The 16,988-nt window shown below is 37.2% G+C and overlaps 1 protein-coding gene across 15 annotated transcripts in view; it reads left to right on the top strand.

The window, feature by feature from the left end:
- DLGAP2 (DLG associated protein 2) overlaps window positions 1-16,988 on the top strand; it is a 455,535-nt gene that overhangs the window by 356,255 nt on the left and 82,292 nt on the right. For all 15 annotated transcript variants that reach the window (XM_032681606.1, XM_032681592.1, XM_032681591.1 and 12 more), the window contains one exon: window positions 11,425-12,494. In XM_032681606.1, the coding sequence (XP_032537497.1) occupies window positions 11,425-12,494 (1,070 nt within the window). The remainder of the gene's footprint in view (window positions 1-11,424; window positions 12,495-16,988) is intronic.

Raw genomic sequence — 16,988 nt, 5'->3', positions numbered from 1 at the left:
TTCTAGCTTTCTGTCACAAATTCTTCTGAAATTATACCCATCCCTACATAAAGGTAGCAGAACAAGAGATCTGACATGCGTGATCTCATGCAGCTCACTGTAAGTCATGAAAACTGAAGTTTTTCTAATTCCTAGCTTTCATCTAGCTGGTCTTTATATTATCTGAATAATGTTAGTGTATTAGAAAATAAACATTTTATAAAACTACTCTTTTCTATGCTATCTAGAAATTTCTCACTGTCTTATTTACTTTAGGCCTGTAAAGGATAAGGCAACATTTTGCTTTGTGTGTTAAAAGCAAACAGTGCAATCTTAACAAGAGACAGAAAAAATGCCATGTTTGAATGGCATTCAAATAGTTAAAGAAAGGTAAACAGGGAAGATGGGATGAACTTCTCTTTAAATATAGATTTTAACAGGTAACATGCACAGAGTAAAAAGGAAAAAATAGATTATCGAAAAACTATTTTAACTCCTTTTTATAGGTAAGGAAAACATTTATTTTACATGAGTTTTATGCATAGCCACTTCGAATATCAGGCAAAGAAAGAGAACTTGCACTAAAGGCTTTTTGTTTCAGTAAATTACTATTTTCTCTTCAGGAATGGATGTTGAGTTGATGTTAAGAAAAAGGCTGAAACCTGTAAACCAGGTTACAGTTACTCATAATGCTCTTAACCTGCCCCAAATGCAAAGTAAACTCTAAAGGAGTTTAAGGGCAGGTTACCAAAATGTATTTTTATTTCACAGTTGATGCAGTCGTGCTTTTGATTAATTGGTAAGGTTCAAGTGTCAGACAGTAACTCATGGTTATTCAATCACTGTTGATTGTATGATCATGACATTATGACCATATGTGTTGAAAGGAAGAAAGGATATAACCGTTCTTGAAATAAAAGCATAAATAAAGGCCTGACTTTTCAGTCTATCTCTCCTTCTACCAAATTATCCAGCTTTACTCAGTGTAGTCAGTGTCTGAACACTTCACAGTTTTCAAGGGTTTTAGCTTCATGTACCAGGCACGACAGGCAATTTTCCCAAGGACAGAGAAGGGATTGTCAGTGAGCTCTTGGCTCTCTTCTGTGGCACATCCATGACTCAGTCAACCTTCCCCCAGAGCATTCAGGAATGGTTAAACATGTGTAGACTTTGATTGGAGTTGGTGGGACTTCAGTCAGAAGCAGGGCTTGGCTACATGGAGTAAATTGCAACAGTGACACTCATACCTGTAATTAACAGGCACAATACCAAACACTCTATTCTAAATTCTTAGATCTAAATTCTAAGAATTTAGATCTAAGACATGCCTCTTCATGGCAACTGGCATAGCATTGCATGACCATATCCTGAACTATACAAAGAATTCATGGCTGGACAGGAAAACCTAACTGCAGATTTCCCAAGCTAATCCTCTAACCACAGGGCTATCTTTCTGTCATGTAATAAAAATATGTAGCCAGGTGGTTTGGTATGGCAATATAAAAGTCTTTTAAACCTGCAAGACATTTTAAACATGAGGTGACCCATTATGATTCATTGTCACCCTATTATTTGCTTATTGTGACTAGATGAATAGATACTGCAAAAAAATAGCCTTTTTTTATTACTGTTATTCCATCATAGCTCCAAATAATTGCACTTCATATCTTTTCTTTTTCAGTACCCAGAAACTGCAGTGTAGAAGCATACTGATGAGATGATCAAGATCACAGAAAATGTTAATGAAATAATACAAAATGTTTTTCAGAAAATAAATTTTGAACTTTAAATTCCTTTTAGTTATGCTTCAGAGCTTATTCTGTGAATTACTTTCAGTCACAGTACAAAATCATATCATATGGACTAAGCATCATATAAAAACATGCTAACTGTCCTGCATTTTAATTATAAGCTGTTGGCAACAAATGCTTGCTAACAATCTGCAGACTAGAAGCTATTTCTAAAAATTAAATACCTCATAATGTCAAATAACTTTGCAAAAATCCCATTAGGCTCAAGGTCAATTCACAAACAGGAAGATATTTGTAAGGATGCAAGATTAATCAGAGAGGATATTTGTTATGAATTATTCATTAATTTCTACTACAGAATATAAACAGGGTTATGCATTCATAAACAAATATTTCTGTTCTAAATTATTTCACATGTGGAATATTAGTAAAGGAGGGACATTTTTCTCTCCCTCGTGCCCTGCTGACCTCTGTAACACCTGGGTGCATCCCTGACATGCACCGTTTACTTTCCCATAAAGAGTGCAATGGCTGCAACAGAGATGAGAGACTGACTCGTGTGACTGCTTTGTTGCGCCTGCCTTCCTCAATGAGTGTCTTCACTGTATTGTCCCTTTTCAACAGGATAAAATGTGCAGCCTTTTAAATGCTTTCCCATTATGAGCAGCTTAAATGATGTGCTCTCCATTCCCCCATAAAAAAAATTACCATTCTCTACCTCCATTTTCATTATAGGCTGCTTAGGCTCTATCAGGAGTGACACAATTTATTGGCTCAACCAGGCTGGTGGAGATACTTCCAGCATAGAGGTAAATGACAAGAGTTTCTTCTCACAGTGCTGGGCACATAGGCCATTTATTCTGTCTGTCTTCTTAAGGGGATTTGTACTAGAGTAAGCAGTGCAGCAGGATAAACACCAGCAAATATTGCTTATATGATCCCAACTTTCGATGGCGAGTTCAGTTGTCACCTTTCATTGTGCAATTTCATATGTACTTTTCGTCTTTTTACAATGTAGTTTCTCTTCATAAAAAAAACCAAAGAGGCAGCAGGGTATTAAGATGACCTGTCTAAAATTTGCTCAGAGTGGGAGTACTTACACCATCACCTTGTGCCAGGAGCAGGGGTCGCAGTTTGATGCTTCCCTGCCACATGGAAAATCTGGGTGCTAATGGATGTGGGAAAAGGCAATTAGTGTTTGTAATGTTTGTCACAGATCCAAAACAGAGCTCAGCCAGGCAGAAAAGAGACAGCACCCTGATTTGAAAAATTCCCAATCTGGAGGTTATGGAAAGAGGAAGACTGTCTGCCTGTTACTATGGCAACAAGTTTAAAAGGGAACTTGTCACCAGGCTGCTATTTCTTCCTGCACCCCATAGGAAAATCAGGATGAGTCCTCCTCCATCTCAGTGGGTTGAACTGAACAGAAAAGTTCACCATAAAATGACGAAACAGCGAGAGGCATTGCCAAGGGTGTACAGCTGAGCAGATAATGATGAACTCCAAAAAGCAAAAAAAAGTAAGTTTTTGGGTCAGACCAAGGCTAAAACTCTAAAATTTTTGGTGAATCAAAAGGCTGCAAAGAACGGATGCTGAAACAGACAGAAAATCAAATAATTTCCTTTAGTTCTGACAATTTAAAAATTGTATTGAATGTTAAAAAAGTAAAGGTGATTTTGAGGTATTTTCAAATAAAGTCATACATTTTATGACAATAATCAATGCTTTTGAACATTAATCCATAGATTATTTCTTTCCCAGAAAAGCACTCTGTAAAATAAGCAAAATCTTTAAAATTCATGTTTTAAAGAAATTATAAAAGACTATTTAGAAGGAACATATGGTAAATATTTTTATTAGGACCATTAGTTATCTCAGGCCCCGTAGTATTGCAAAGGATGGAAAACTTTCTCCATGATATATCATCATAAAAAAAGGACAAATTCAGAACAATTCCAGAAACACTAAGAAAAAAATTCAAGGGAGAAGATCATAAATATAAGCATTATTTCTTTTGTTTGATTTTCATTTAAGAATCAACAATAAGTGTTTCTTATTAGAAAAGAAGCCCTGGAGATGTGGTGGTTCTGTTCAACTGAATAGTTGGTTCAAGTGGTTTGGATCCTGGGGATTAAATCTTGGCCATTTTGCTATCAATGGCAGTATTTCAGCAGAACCAGTTTCACCCTTCCATGCCATCATCTTCCTAGCTGGGGACCCTTCCAGGTTTCTAACACATTTATTCTAGTCCAGCACAAATTGTGCATTCTGCAAAATACACCCCTGATTAGAGATGATCTACTTCAAGTAACACAGGTGTTGTAGGTCAACTAAGCAAGAACTTTTCTCAGCAAATGTTTAGAACTAATCCTGGCCCTGTGAAGTTAATGGGAGACTTGTCACTGCCGTCAACGTGACAAGGATTTCCCTTGTACTTCCAGAGTGGTTTGTAGATTCCTGTGTACACCTTTGAGCTGTACCACGCAATACTTTGGCTTTCTTTTATTGCTGAGAAAATAGTGGCAGTTTTATGACACCAAGGGAAACTGATTGTCTGCTGACTTAATAACTGCAAGCAGCAAAATTTTCTCCTTTAGGAAAGAAAGTCCATAAAGCCAGACACAATAAGGAATAAAAGAAGGTTAGTAGTGTTGGGCTAGCTTTTCTGGTCTGTATTTGGAAGCATTAAAAACAGTTGTTCAATGATACTCACATATTGAAGCCCTGGTTAACTCCATACGGCTGTATTTTTCCAGAAAATAAGCTTACATGTTGTTTATTTTAGGTCAATCTGATCATGATACATTATAATTTTTTCACAACTCTGCTGATCATACAGATTCTGTGAAAAAATATTAGTTGTAAATCATTTTATGGACTTACCTGTGTTATAGCACTGTTGAAAAGGTGAATAGTGGCAATGAACTTCAAACTTGAAAAGCACTGTGAAGGTTTGTGTGCTACATACCAGTCAATACCAAGACATCATACACTTCAAACCAATTGAAATTAAGTTTTGCACCATCCTGAAGACTCCCTGCGTTGCTCAACTCCATATCCTGGAGCTTCTTGCAAATCCCATATTGCCTTCATGAATTTCTGTCCTATCCTTTGTTGTGGCATGGGCACAATATTGTGCCTCTCATCCTCTTGCAGTCCAAGTGCCCATTCTTCCACCCAGAAGATGTTAGATGTCTTCATTCCTCAAATACTGCTCCCAAATTTCTCCTTTTTCACATATAGCACACCCTGTTCTCCATGCCAGGCATGTGTTGTAACCTGGCTTTAACATGTTCCTGGTCACAGCTTTCCCCAGTGATCATAGCTCTCTGTGCTTTTCGTCATCCTGGTATATTGTGCTATATGTCCCCTGAAGATCAATACCCACACCAGCCACTCAGCCCCCCAAAGATTCCATTCTTGCTCATCAACTGTTTTTCTGCATTCCTTTTACTACATACCCTTTTCCCTTATCACACTTATTTATCTCAGAAATTTATCCCTTGGGATGTTGGATTGCCAGTCTACTTACCTTTATTTGAAAGGTGGATGGAATTGAAGTTGGAGAACTGTTCTGCTGAACAATATTTGCTCCACCTGCATAACAGTGCTCAAAACTGACTGTACTGAATAAATTGGAGCACTTCATGTGCTCCTTACTTCTCCCTTGGAGTTGTCTGACTTTGCTCCAATTTGATATGTCCGGGACTCTGGGACTGTTTCAAGAATAGAATTTTAATGTCCATTTTTATCTAATATAGGAGTTATAAAAACCATCTTACCCTTGGTCATTATTCGTCATGTGGTTCCACTGAATTAGCTTGGGCTGTCAAAAACATTTTCCATCGTTTAGCAGTATACCATGTGTACCAAAATGATTGTCCATAGCATATAAATCACCTAAATTTATATATTTATGATATAGGAGAAACGTCAGCCACAGTTTTTGGCTAGTCAGCAGACACAAATATGTACATGAGGGGTGGTATTCATCTGACGCTTTTTGGACATGTACTTCAAGCTTAAGAAGAATCATGCCAGTTTCTCACAATCCAAAATAAAACCTCATGCAGACTGCACATTTGTAACAGTCTTTGGGAAATCATATCTGTGTATCAGACGGAAGAGTCCTATTTACATAGTATGAAACTATAAGGCAACAGTTTAACTGTATGGACTGGACACGTCCTCTATCTCTGTTAATCTCATCATCTAAACAGAGCCATATGTGCCTGCGGCACCGACTGCTCGGGATTCTGGAGAAGTATTTATTTTTCAGGCATAAGCGTCAGAACAAACCAGGCATCCACGTGCAGCCCATGTGTTTGTTTGAAGCCTTGGGCAGTTTGATGTTTGGCTTTAGGTCCTCAAAACCACCTACTTCTTCCTTTTGACTGTGCAGGCAGACTGGGTGCAAAAAATACCTTGTTGCAACAGTCTTATGAGAGCAAATATTACTTTTCTTTGAGGGCGTGCTACCCCTCAGAGTTTAGTATTTCAAGTAAGCAGCCTGAATTCCTTAGGTAGGAATCCACAGAAAGGTCAATGCACTGCATACAGTACACACATATCACGGAATATACAAGTCATCTTCTAAAGCTTGAAGTTACAGTCACTCACTCAATCTTTGCAATTTTATGTAAATTTTATACAAGGTGTTGTGCTACATAAATAGGCTGGAAGTCTCATGAGACTATAACAGAAGTTTAAGGCATTTCCAAAATTTCTTACTTGCATTTGGCAGATTAGCACTCTTCTCAATCCCTATAAATATTTATTTTCAAGGTTAGAATAAAACAGAGAAAAATAATATAATCAGTTAATGAGGAAACAGTGTTCCTCTAGTACTATTTAATGAAGACCTTGGGCAGACAATTTTCCAGTTAAAACGTTTTAATTATCCATTATAAGTAGATATTTAGTATCTACTTATTTGATTAATGTACCCATTTTTCAGGGTTTTATTAATTTTAGGTGAAACTGAGTATATATTTTTCATAATGCATCACAACACTGATAAAACTGTGTGAAACAGCAACATGCAGCAGTCTGGTTTTGTCTAGCAGCTCTTTTTGAAAGCTAGGTTAGGTATCTCTTTTCAGCAATGCATTTTTCTGGTTACACTGTGCAAAAGAGCTGTTTCTTCTCCAGTGAAAACAGCACAGATGTTTCAGATGGGAAAGCCATTTACCAAGGGGCTTATAAGGTTAAAGCAATTTAAATTAATTTCTCAATAGAAAGATAAGTGATTTGCAAGAAATTAAATAAATAAATAAAAGGAAAAATAAGGCATCATGTATTAGTTCCAGAAGCCAATATTATGCTCTGAAAGCTGGCTTTCAATATACAACACACAAAAAGATTTGTGGAGACACACACTTCTTTTGAATATCAGAAAAGTTTCAGTGGTTTTATATTGATTCTCTTTAGCCAAGAGCAGTGTTCTGGGAACTCTAGAAATGTACAGTTCTTATTTCCCATTACTTGGAGTTTTTTAGCATTTTCACCCTAGAACATTCATAGTAATTCTAATTCATTATTTCAAACATTAGTCTTGGTCCTTAAACCTCCCTTTTTTTTCCCTGATACTGGCTAGCACAAAAAACAAGCCTCAATGCTCTAAAAATTGTGACCAGACCCTAAGGAGAGGCAAACCAACTTCAGCTTGGAGCAAGAGAGCAACTCTTTTAGCATCAGAAAGCAACTCTTTTAGCATCAGGACAGGACATGACGTAACAGGGAAAGAGTTGAAATAAATAGGAAGGGATACAGAAATCCTTCCATCTGTCAAGGTTAAAGGTTGACTTATGTCTGTAGAGTTGTCTCTAAAAAAGAAGAGCTTTAAAGGATTTTCAGGGTTTTGGAATTACTAGATTCTCTGACATAACAGCCTGTGTCTTGTTCTAGGTCTGTCCCCTGCCCCCAGCCTTTAGGTATTATCAGACTATCCATTGAAGTCAATTGAAAGATTCCATTTTGCTCTGATGAGACCTAAAAAAAGCCATTCCTATGCTCACACATAATATATTTTTCTCTGTTCCTATTCCTTTATCTCTTTGTCTGCTTTGGGTTATGTTTATTTGCTCTTCTGTCTCCCTTTGCTCTTTGTTTCTGATGATGGCACTTACTTTTATATTTTTAGAATGATTGCCCATAGCAAACATAGGAGCTACTGTAAAAAAAAAATCTTCAAAAATATAGATTAAAATTTCAAGCCAATCTGTCATTACCGAATAAATCTGGAACTATTTTGCTATACTAAAATATTGTATTTCTTTTTAAAGGATTGGAAAAAACCCAGTTTTGTTGTAGCTTGATGAAATTTTATTAATCGCCTGAGCTGTGGACATTGACCATATACACACTTTTAGCCCTTTGCAAATGCTAGAAAAACATGTTAGCTTAATTGAATTTTAAGCCAACACAATGTTGGCTGGCTAAAAGCTAACACATGGGCAATTACACTGGTCTGGTACCACACAGTACTTCATTCAGCAGCAGCTCAACTGCTTATTTGAGCCCTGAAACAGGTCTCCTGAACAAAGTTGACTGAATAGTGCAAAGCACAAATTCTGTATTATATTTCAATTTTTGAAGATTTTCAAAAGGTTTGTAAGAAAAAGTAATGTTGCCTAGGACAGTGAGCTGGTTTGATGTCCTAAGCGGAGTTCGAACCTAATTGAAGTGATAAATTTAGATGATACACATTTAAGTTATTTGGGACTTTATCTACTTTTAGTTACTCTCTATGGCAGATTTAAGAAGGGACAATTACTTTTGGTAAATGTCACCTTTTTAATTAATGTTTTAATTATTTTGATTAAGCTTATTAAATGCCTATAGCATTTTGTAGCTCCTGTGTTTCAATCAAAAAGAATTCAGACATTCCGTGAAGCACATAAAATGCTATGTGGTGGTGAAAGCAACATACAGAAAATTGTATTTTTCTATGTTTGCACTGAGCTGGAGTCACAAGGAGTAATGAGGGATGGAAAAGCTGTTGTTACATTGCGCATTGCAATGCAATCAAATCATCGTGTTTCATATTCCTAAGGATGTAACAGGATGAAAAGGTTTGAAGCCTTCTGGGCTATGTTTGATGCTGTGTGAGGTCTAAAGAAATCACTAGGGACTAACAATTCTGTGCTAGGGAACTCATTTAAGTGAGTTCTTATTCTCTTTCTTTCATTCTGGATCTCTGCCATGTCCTTCCTTTTTTTGTCTAAATGCATCACTGAGGTGTAGTGCAAGTTACCTTCATTCACGGATGTGCAAGATTGTGACAAAAAGGCTTGGGGTTGACTCTTGTCGTGCTGTCAGTTTGACAGAAGAGCTTCCTTCCACCTCCCTCTGGCTCATACCTCTGTGAACATTAAGATCAGAAAATCCATAAGCACTTTGGAAAATGTTGCCTGTATTCCAATTTCCTTTTCTGTAAAAGGAGAACAGTGTCTTCCACATAGAATAGTTTGGATTGGAAGGGACATTTAAAGGTCATCTAGTCCAACCTCCCTGTAATGGGCAGGGACATCTTTAACTAGATCAACCTCTTCCAGCGTTTTACTACCCTCACTGTAAAAAATTTCTTCTGTCTATCTAATATCATGGGATTGTAAAAACTAATGTAGTAATCTCTGTCAGGAGCTGTGGGAACCCTTTATGGGAAGTACTGACTAAGTAAGTTCAACACATGGTCCATTATTATTTCCCTGATAGTGTTTGGTAATATCCTGGGTTAAGTACCACTAATTACAGGACTTTTGTAGGTGAATCCCACTGCACTGTTATAATTTACTACCTCATCTGTATATAATCAAAATTACATCATTTCAGAGAAACAGTTATAGTTTTTGTAACTACATTTATGCAGGTATTATAACCTAAATAGCACAACAGACTGAGTAATTAGTAATAAGTTTTTATTTTAATGTGATAATAGCCAAGAACTAAGTAAAAGAAACTGACATGAAAACAAAATAGAAGCAGAAAAGGATACATGCACATACCCACCATTTTTATGCCATGATAAAGTCTGGAGGTGACATTCAGACCCTTAAATCCATCTTTGACTTCAGAGTGACAGGATTGTGCCTAGGCTGAAGAACGCTTTACTGTTTATTAGTTTAATGCTGTATTCATTTTAAAACATTATCTGGAGCTCTCTTGAAATTAGGGTGTAATAAAATTATCAAAGCATCTCCCGTGAGAGGAAATATAGAGCATTTAGGTTATGAGATTTCTGATGCTAAAGACTTGCCGACAAATTGCCTTCTGTACTGAGGATATCATAATATAACACATATTAGTTGAGTAAAATTAGAGAGATATGGGTATTGATCTGCCTCATGAACATATCCAGGCATGGAGTTTTCACCAGCAGTGGGAATATGATTTAGGAGAGCTTTATCATATGCTTAGAAACCCCTCAAAGTGCTTTCATCTACTGTGTTATCTCTACAGGCTGGTTTTCAATGTCCAGTTAATAGATATCGTCTGGGTTCCATTCTGGTTGAGGCCTTCAACTTCCTTGCATTAAGCACCTGTGTGAGATGATTTAGATTCTTAGAGTAAATTTGCAGAAAGGCTGTGCTAAGTGCATTGTGTAAACACACATTTCTCTGATCCTCTGAAGGATTATCTTGCATCCTATATCTTTGTCTACTTTTGAAATGTTTCTTAAATAAGTTGAAATTGAAGACGGAAAGTGAATGAGAAAATCAAATTGAAGTATTTCTGGGCTTTTTAAAATTTGCTTCTTGTAGCATTTGACAGCTGCAAGAAATTGCATAAGAGAAGAAATCAAAAGCTTAAGTATCAAAATCTTTGCTTACAAGCTACTCTTATTTAGCGATCATGCTTGTATATAGCAATCATGCTTGTATAATAAACACAACTTGGAGCACATGATTCATAGGAACAAATAATCAAGTACATAAAAGCCCATAGCTTGTACCAAAATATATTTGTTTTATCAGGGATAATTTAAAGTCATTAAATAAATGTTTTGTAGTTTGATAATAAAAAGGGGGAAACTGCCTAATAGAGAATACTCTAAATGTATGGGAATAGCAGTAATGCTTCTAGACTAAGGATAATGGATGTTCAAACAGTATGAAATGCTTATTCATAAACTATTTAGTGATATAAACTATAGCTTCATTTCAGCATGTTCATATTCTTCTTTCTCTTTGCTGTTTGTTATTTATATTTATGAAGAATGAACTTGGGATCATGAAGATGAGTTTTATTTAAGAAAATGTAGTTCAATTTATAATGCAAAAATGGTTCCATGGAGAAAGAATACATTTAAGTTAAGATATCCAGCTGTTAAACCAACGAAATAGAAACTGGACCCATGTAACTCAAATGACTAGCCATAAAGCTTCACATACGATTTGTAAATATCAAAGAATAAATTAAATATCTAAATATATCTATTTAACTTGAGTAAATTTACACAATTAATAACTTCATAACATTTAGAACTACAGGAAAGAGGGCTGCATTCACCCCATAATTTGTTCATAGTGAAAAATTTTAACAAGTTTTAAAATGGTGAATGAAATTTCAGGAATGGTGAGACTTTCCATCTCACTGATAGAGAAAAAATGTTTAGTTTTTCAATATACTTGGATTTTTCAAGTTAATCTTTTAATCAGACACATAACACAGGTTTTATATGTTCCCATGACAGACCAGCAGTACTCATGGTCACCTTCTCAGCACTTCAATGAAGAAAGATACTCTCCTGCTGCGAGGAATATGAAAGGATTATCTGGTAGTCGCAATCAACCACAGTTATGTTCAGCTCATACTTGTGGCTTAGCATCCCCTGAAGATTGTGAACACACCCACGACCATATCCACCATGGGCAGGAGCCAAGGCAGTCGTATCTTCTCAGCCCCACGGAGAGTTGCCCGCTGGATCACCATCGTTGCTCTCCACGCAGCTCCATTCATTCTGAGTGCATGATGATGCCCATGGTAATGGGCGATCACATGTCAAGTAGCACTTTCCCCAGAATGCACTACAGCTCACATTACGACTCGAGAGACGACTGCACCATGTCTCACGGTAACCCTAAGATTAACCGTATTCCTGCAAATCTTTTGGACCAATTTGAGAAACAACTTCCTCTTCACCGGGATGGGTTTCACACTTTACAGTACCAGAGGACCTCAACAGCTGCGGAGCAACGCAGTGAGAGCCCGGGAAGAATACGCCATCTTGTTCATTCTGTCCAGAAACTTTTTACTAAATCGCATTCTCTGGAAGGATCATCCAAGGGCAATGTTAATGGAACAAAGGGAGACAGTCGAGGGGACGATCATCATCATGGGCACCATTCCAAGCATAGCAAAAGGAGTAAAAGCAAGGAGCGAAAACCAGAAAGCAAGCATAAATCTGGAATGAGTAGCTGGTGGAGCTCTGATGATAATTTGGACAGCGATAGCACTTACAGAACCCCTAGTGTGGTAAATAGGCACCATGCAGATCATATATCCCATTGTTATCCTGAGGCACTCCAGGGGCATTTTGGGGATCTCTCATTGAAGACTTCCAAAAGTAACAATGATGTGAAGTGTTCGGCTTGTGAAGGGCTACCAATGACCCCTGATAGTAAATATATGAAAAGGAGTTCTTGGTCAACGCTTACAGTAAGCCAGGCTAAAGAAGCTTATCGCAAATCATCACTGAACTTAGATAAGCCTCTGGTTCATCAGGAAATCAAACCTTCTTTGAGGCCGTGCCATTACCTTCAGGTAAGAGGAAGATTTTCTTAAGATTTGTAATGAAAAGAGCATCACAGTATATGCCATAATCATAGTAAAAACTACAACATCTATCTGCGTAGCTCTCAAAGAATTTCTGTATGGCTCATGTAATGCAGATATTGCATGAAAGTGAGAAATTTCTAGCTTTTGTCTTTGTTTATAGAGCACAGATTAAAAGCTATAAAACTAGTGTGATATAAATTAGTTTCAGGTCAGTGATTGTGTTTTCATCTCTGCAGTTCACATTGAACACCTTGATAAAATCCATATATCACACTAAAAAGGAGGAGTTCTCCCAGCAGTCTGAGGGCTAGAAAAACTGTTTCAAATACATCTGTGAATGAGTGATTTTAAAAGCAGGCTGTGTGGAAACCTATTTTTGCGTTCTTTTATTCCCTTTCTCCATGTTTCTGTAAGTAACAGAAAAATGGATTTACTGGTGTACCCAATTGCTTTGTTGTGATGATGATCACTCACCTATTTGCTTTTAGTGATTGGGTCACCCAAGATCATATTGAACGACCCTCTCTTGAGACCATACTATAACAACATCCTTGTTAAAAGTTACATGGGTGCCTCAGGGAGATAGATAGTTTGGGCCTGGCCTTCAGACTGTTTTTTGTGTGTTGTGCACTCTTGTTTTCTCTAGCAGCAACCAAGAAGCTTCCACTTTCTCCTACATTTAAATTTTTATATCTTCTGCTTAATGCCATTTCCCACCCCAAAGTCATGCTAACATAGCTATTTATCATGCTGAGCCATGATCTGGATCGTAAAGTGACATGGGTTTAAAAAATAGCTTCCAAAATACTATCTTTAGACGTTTACATCATTTACAGCACAGTCCCATCACAGGTGACATTAGCACATGAAATTGCACAGAGTGGAAGGAGAGCAGAAAGAAAGGAAGGAGTAGCTGGGAGGATAACTTCTTCAGCTAGCTTTGTCACTGGAAAAAATGCAGCATGCAAATATTCCTTTAGTAATTTTTACTAAGTACAGCCTGCAAAGCCCACGTTGTTCTGAGTATGTTCTCTTCTATTGCTTTTTAAGGAACTTCTCTTTCTCCAGAGCTTAACTGATTCGCACATTAACATGGGGAAATCTCTACTCCAGATTTATATATTTGGAGATTTTCAGTTCCTCTGGGCTCTGCAGAAACTGGCAAACACAGATTAGCAACAACAACTACACTTCTGTGCAGAGCTCTCTCCCTTCAGAGCTATAGGCGTCCCATAGAAATGAGTCACACTTGAAGTGCAAGATCTTTTCAAATGCATATGCAGACATCCAGGATCAATGTTCCCTACTGAAACAGGGAAAGTTTCTCATTGCAGAGAAAGTAAAATAAATTGCAGCCCTCATAGCATTACCATGCAAACTAGATTCCAGTCTAGACTGACAGCTGTGGTATTTTATCATATCCAAGTACATTTTCATGTATGTAAAACAGACTGCACTTCCCTGGAAGTTTTTGATCTAACTGAACAAGCCAGAACTGGAAATGCGTCATGTGCAGACTTCCCCTTGTGTCTGTGTTCTTAAACCATGTGTACAGACAGCTCTGACATTACAGAGAAGTTTAGGTATGGCTAGCTTTTTCCTTACCTTTACATACTTCTACACTGATGGCTCTGGTTCCTCTACACCTCTGTTGGGTTTTTTGCTTTCTTTCTCTATCATATTTCATTGTTTCCCCCCCTCTCTACATCGCACTTGGCTTTACAAAAGCCATCAGGTTTTACTTTTCGTTGGCCTTCTCCTTACTCTCGACTATATTAGCATTCTGAAGTGAATGTGCAGCGCTGAGTTCACAAACTAACTTGGTTATCACTAAGCCTTAGATCAAGCCCAGTGATAAGTTTAGGGAGCAAAAAAACACACTTGTTGCTGAGTCATTTTTTTATGCTTTTTATGGATTGGGATGACTACAGAAAGGAATTTTCATTCAGTAATCAGGAAGGTTCATCCACTGGCAGGTTCATCCAGTTTAAAATCCAGGAGATGTGAATTTAAATTTTTGCTTCACAAAGACTTGTGATCTTTGTCTTTAAGCCCCTTTAAAAATGACATAGTACCCAGTCCCTATTCATAGGGATCTTATAACGGAAATCTGTAAAGACTCAAGTGCTCAGTTACTACTGTAAGGAATCTATACTTTTGTCCAAAACAATAATACAAGGAATTCTATAAAAGGAATATTCTTATTACAAAATATTAAAGTAAGATATGTGTCCTGTCTTATCAGAATATACCATTCAGCGCATAGATATCTTTCAGAGTGAGCAGCTGGCTTATTCACTAGCCCAAGGTCAGCAAACAAATTGAAGGGACCCCATTCTGTCAATGTCATAACTGAATGCCTGGTTTTGAAATTTCTACTTTGAGGGATGCTGTGCTGTCACACTGTAATCATTAAAACCAGAGATATGTCCCATTATTAGCTCTTCCATGAACTTTCTCTCTGACCCAGGAAATGTAATTTGTTAATCACTGCACACTTCAGTTGCTCTATCTGCAAATCTGAGGAGGCATATTTAACTTTTCTTATGGCAGTGCAAGAAGCATCACTGAATAATGATTGGATAAAAATAATCATTAGGTTGAGAAACTAACAAAGGTAGAGAAACGTCAGGATCCCTAGCCAAAAGAGTTTACTGCCTCACTTCAGAGTACATGGCAATGAGAATTCAAGGGATTATGAAGTTGATTATGCAGCAGCAGATTTCCCTGAGGTGCACAAGTGAATGGATTAGCATAAAACCCCAAGGCCCTTCACAGGGTGTCTGTGTTTAAAGTACTACAGCACATGATATTAAAAGACATTTCTCCCGACTGATGTCAGCTATGTATTTTTAATTCTTTTTAAAGTAAATCTGTGAAACTATAGTCCTTCAGTGATCTTATATATGAATACATAAACATAGAATAATAAAGATTAATTTTGTATGTTTATATATTAATGTTATCAATTCATAATATATATATGTATGAGTTTTGTTCTGCTACCTAGTTATGTGAGAATTCACAGTAGCCAACTCATTTTCCTATCTACTGGTTTTCTTCTTATTATTTTTTTCCAAACTTATGTTTTCCATTGGAGAATTTTGACATGCAAAGTCCCATACTGGAAGACTATGCAGTGTCTTAGGCCTGTGTTTGAGACTTTGTTTTCTGTCATATGTTTCTGGGCTTCCATTTTGTCTTCCACCATAATTAATGAACTGCTTTTCCTTCGAATTGAAACTCTGAAGAATGAATAAAGGAATTTTCTTTCTAAGAAGGAAACTGCTAACAAATTCACAAATTCCTGGAAACAGGAGACAAGAAAAGAGGTTTTGAAGGTGTCTGCGCATTATGTGCTTCAGTCATGTCCTAGAGTTGGAAGCAAGTATTTCTTTAACCTGGTACATCTCCAAGCTTCATCTCTGGCTCCTGTTTTAGGGTTTCACATTCCCTTCTCCTCCACACACAGTCCTTGGCTCTGGGGGATCTTCTTGGACTAGGGGTGTACTGATGTAAGTCAGAGGTGATTCAGTCAACATGCCTTCTTCCAGCATGGATGGTCATCTTATCCTAAAGTGGATGGTTTAGGAGAACTACATTAGCTGAAATAAAGCTTTATAAAATAATGATTATTTTTCTCAAATTCAGATCAGATTTTCATTGCTCCTGCTACAGTGGAGGTGGTGGGAATGTGCAGAGAGAAGAGACAGGGGAAGAGTGGGAAGCCAGTTTTGGGGGGGGGACACACACGACTGTAATGTCAACTAGATGGTCAACTAGCACCTCAGGAACAGAGGGCAACCATTTGTAACTGTATACTAACAGCATTTATCAGATTATATCTTTAATTTCTATTTTGAATGCAGACAAATTGAGCTTCTCTGGGTACCAAACATCTCACTCAGCAGGCAAAATAGCCCAAGTAGATCATGTGTGCAGTAAAGTGCATTTTTGTATAGTTTTAACTATAGTTGCTGCTGCTGTTTCCCATGTCATTTTAATTTTAATATAAAATATTTTAAGAAAAAGATGAATGAGCTGTGAGATCTCTTCTGTCTTCATCAGCTGTTTTGGCTAATTAGGTTCCACATGTGTACAGTGCAATGACTTTGATTAATTCCACTCTGATATGAACACTAGCAAGGAGCAAAGATTTTTAACAGAAAAAAATGGATAGGAACTAGATAGCTGTGTTAAAATGATGAATACAAAAGTGTCACTTCCAGTTTCCAGGACTAAAATAACTGTAAATGCTTGTCAAAGAAAAGTAATTCCTTCAATAAAGCCAAAAGATAGGCAAGAGCCTAGCACTCACCATCACTGTAGTTCTGGAGCACAATGCTATGTGTCACTGATTAATATTCCTTCCTCACCCATTCAACAGCCTGTGAAGCAGCAAGGAATCGAGGTAAACATACCACAAGGTACAGTGAATGAGTCAGCACCAAAAAAAGAAATAGCATGTTGTTCTAAAAA

Source organism: Chiroxiphia lanceolata, chromosome 3 (assembly GCF_009829145.1).
Source record: "Chiroxiphia lanceolata isolate bChiLan1 chromosome 3, bChiLan1.pri, whole genome shotgun sequence".
NCBI lineage: Eukaryota > Metazoa > Chordata > Aves > Passeriformes > Pipridae > Chiroxiphia > Chiroxiphia lanceolata.
The sequence above is the reverse complement of the archived record's forward strand: the minus strand, read 5'-3'. Positions and strand labels throughout refer to the sequence as shown.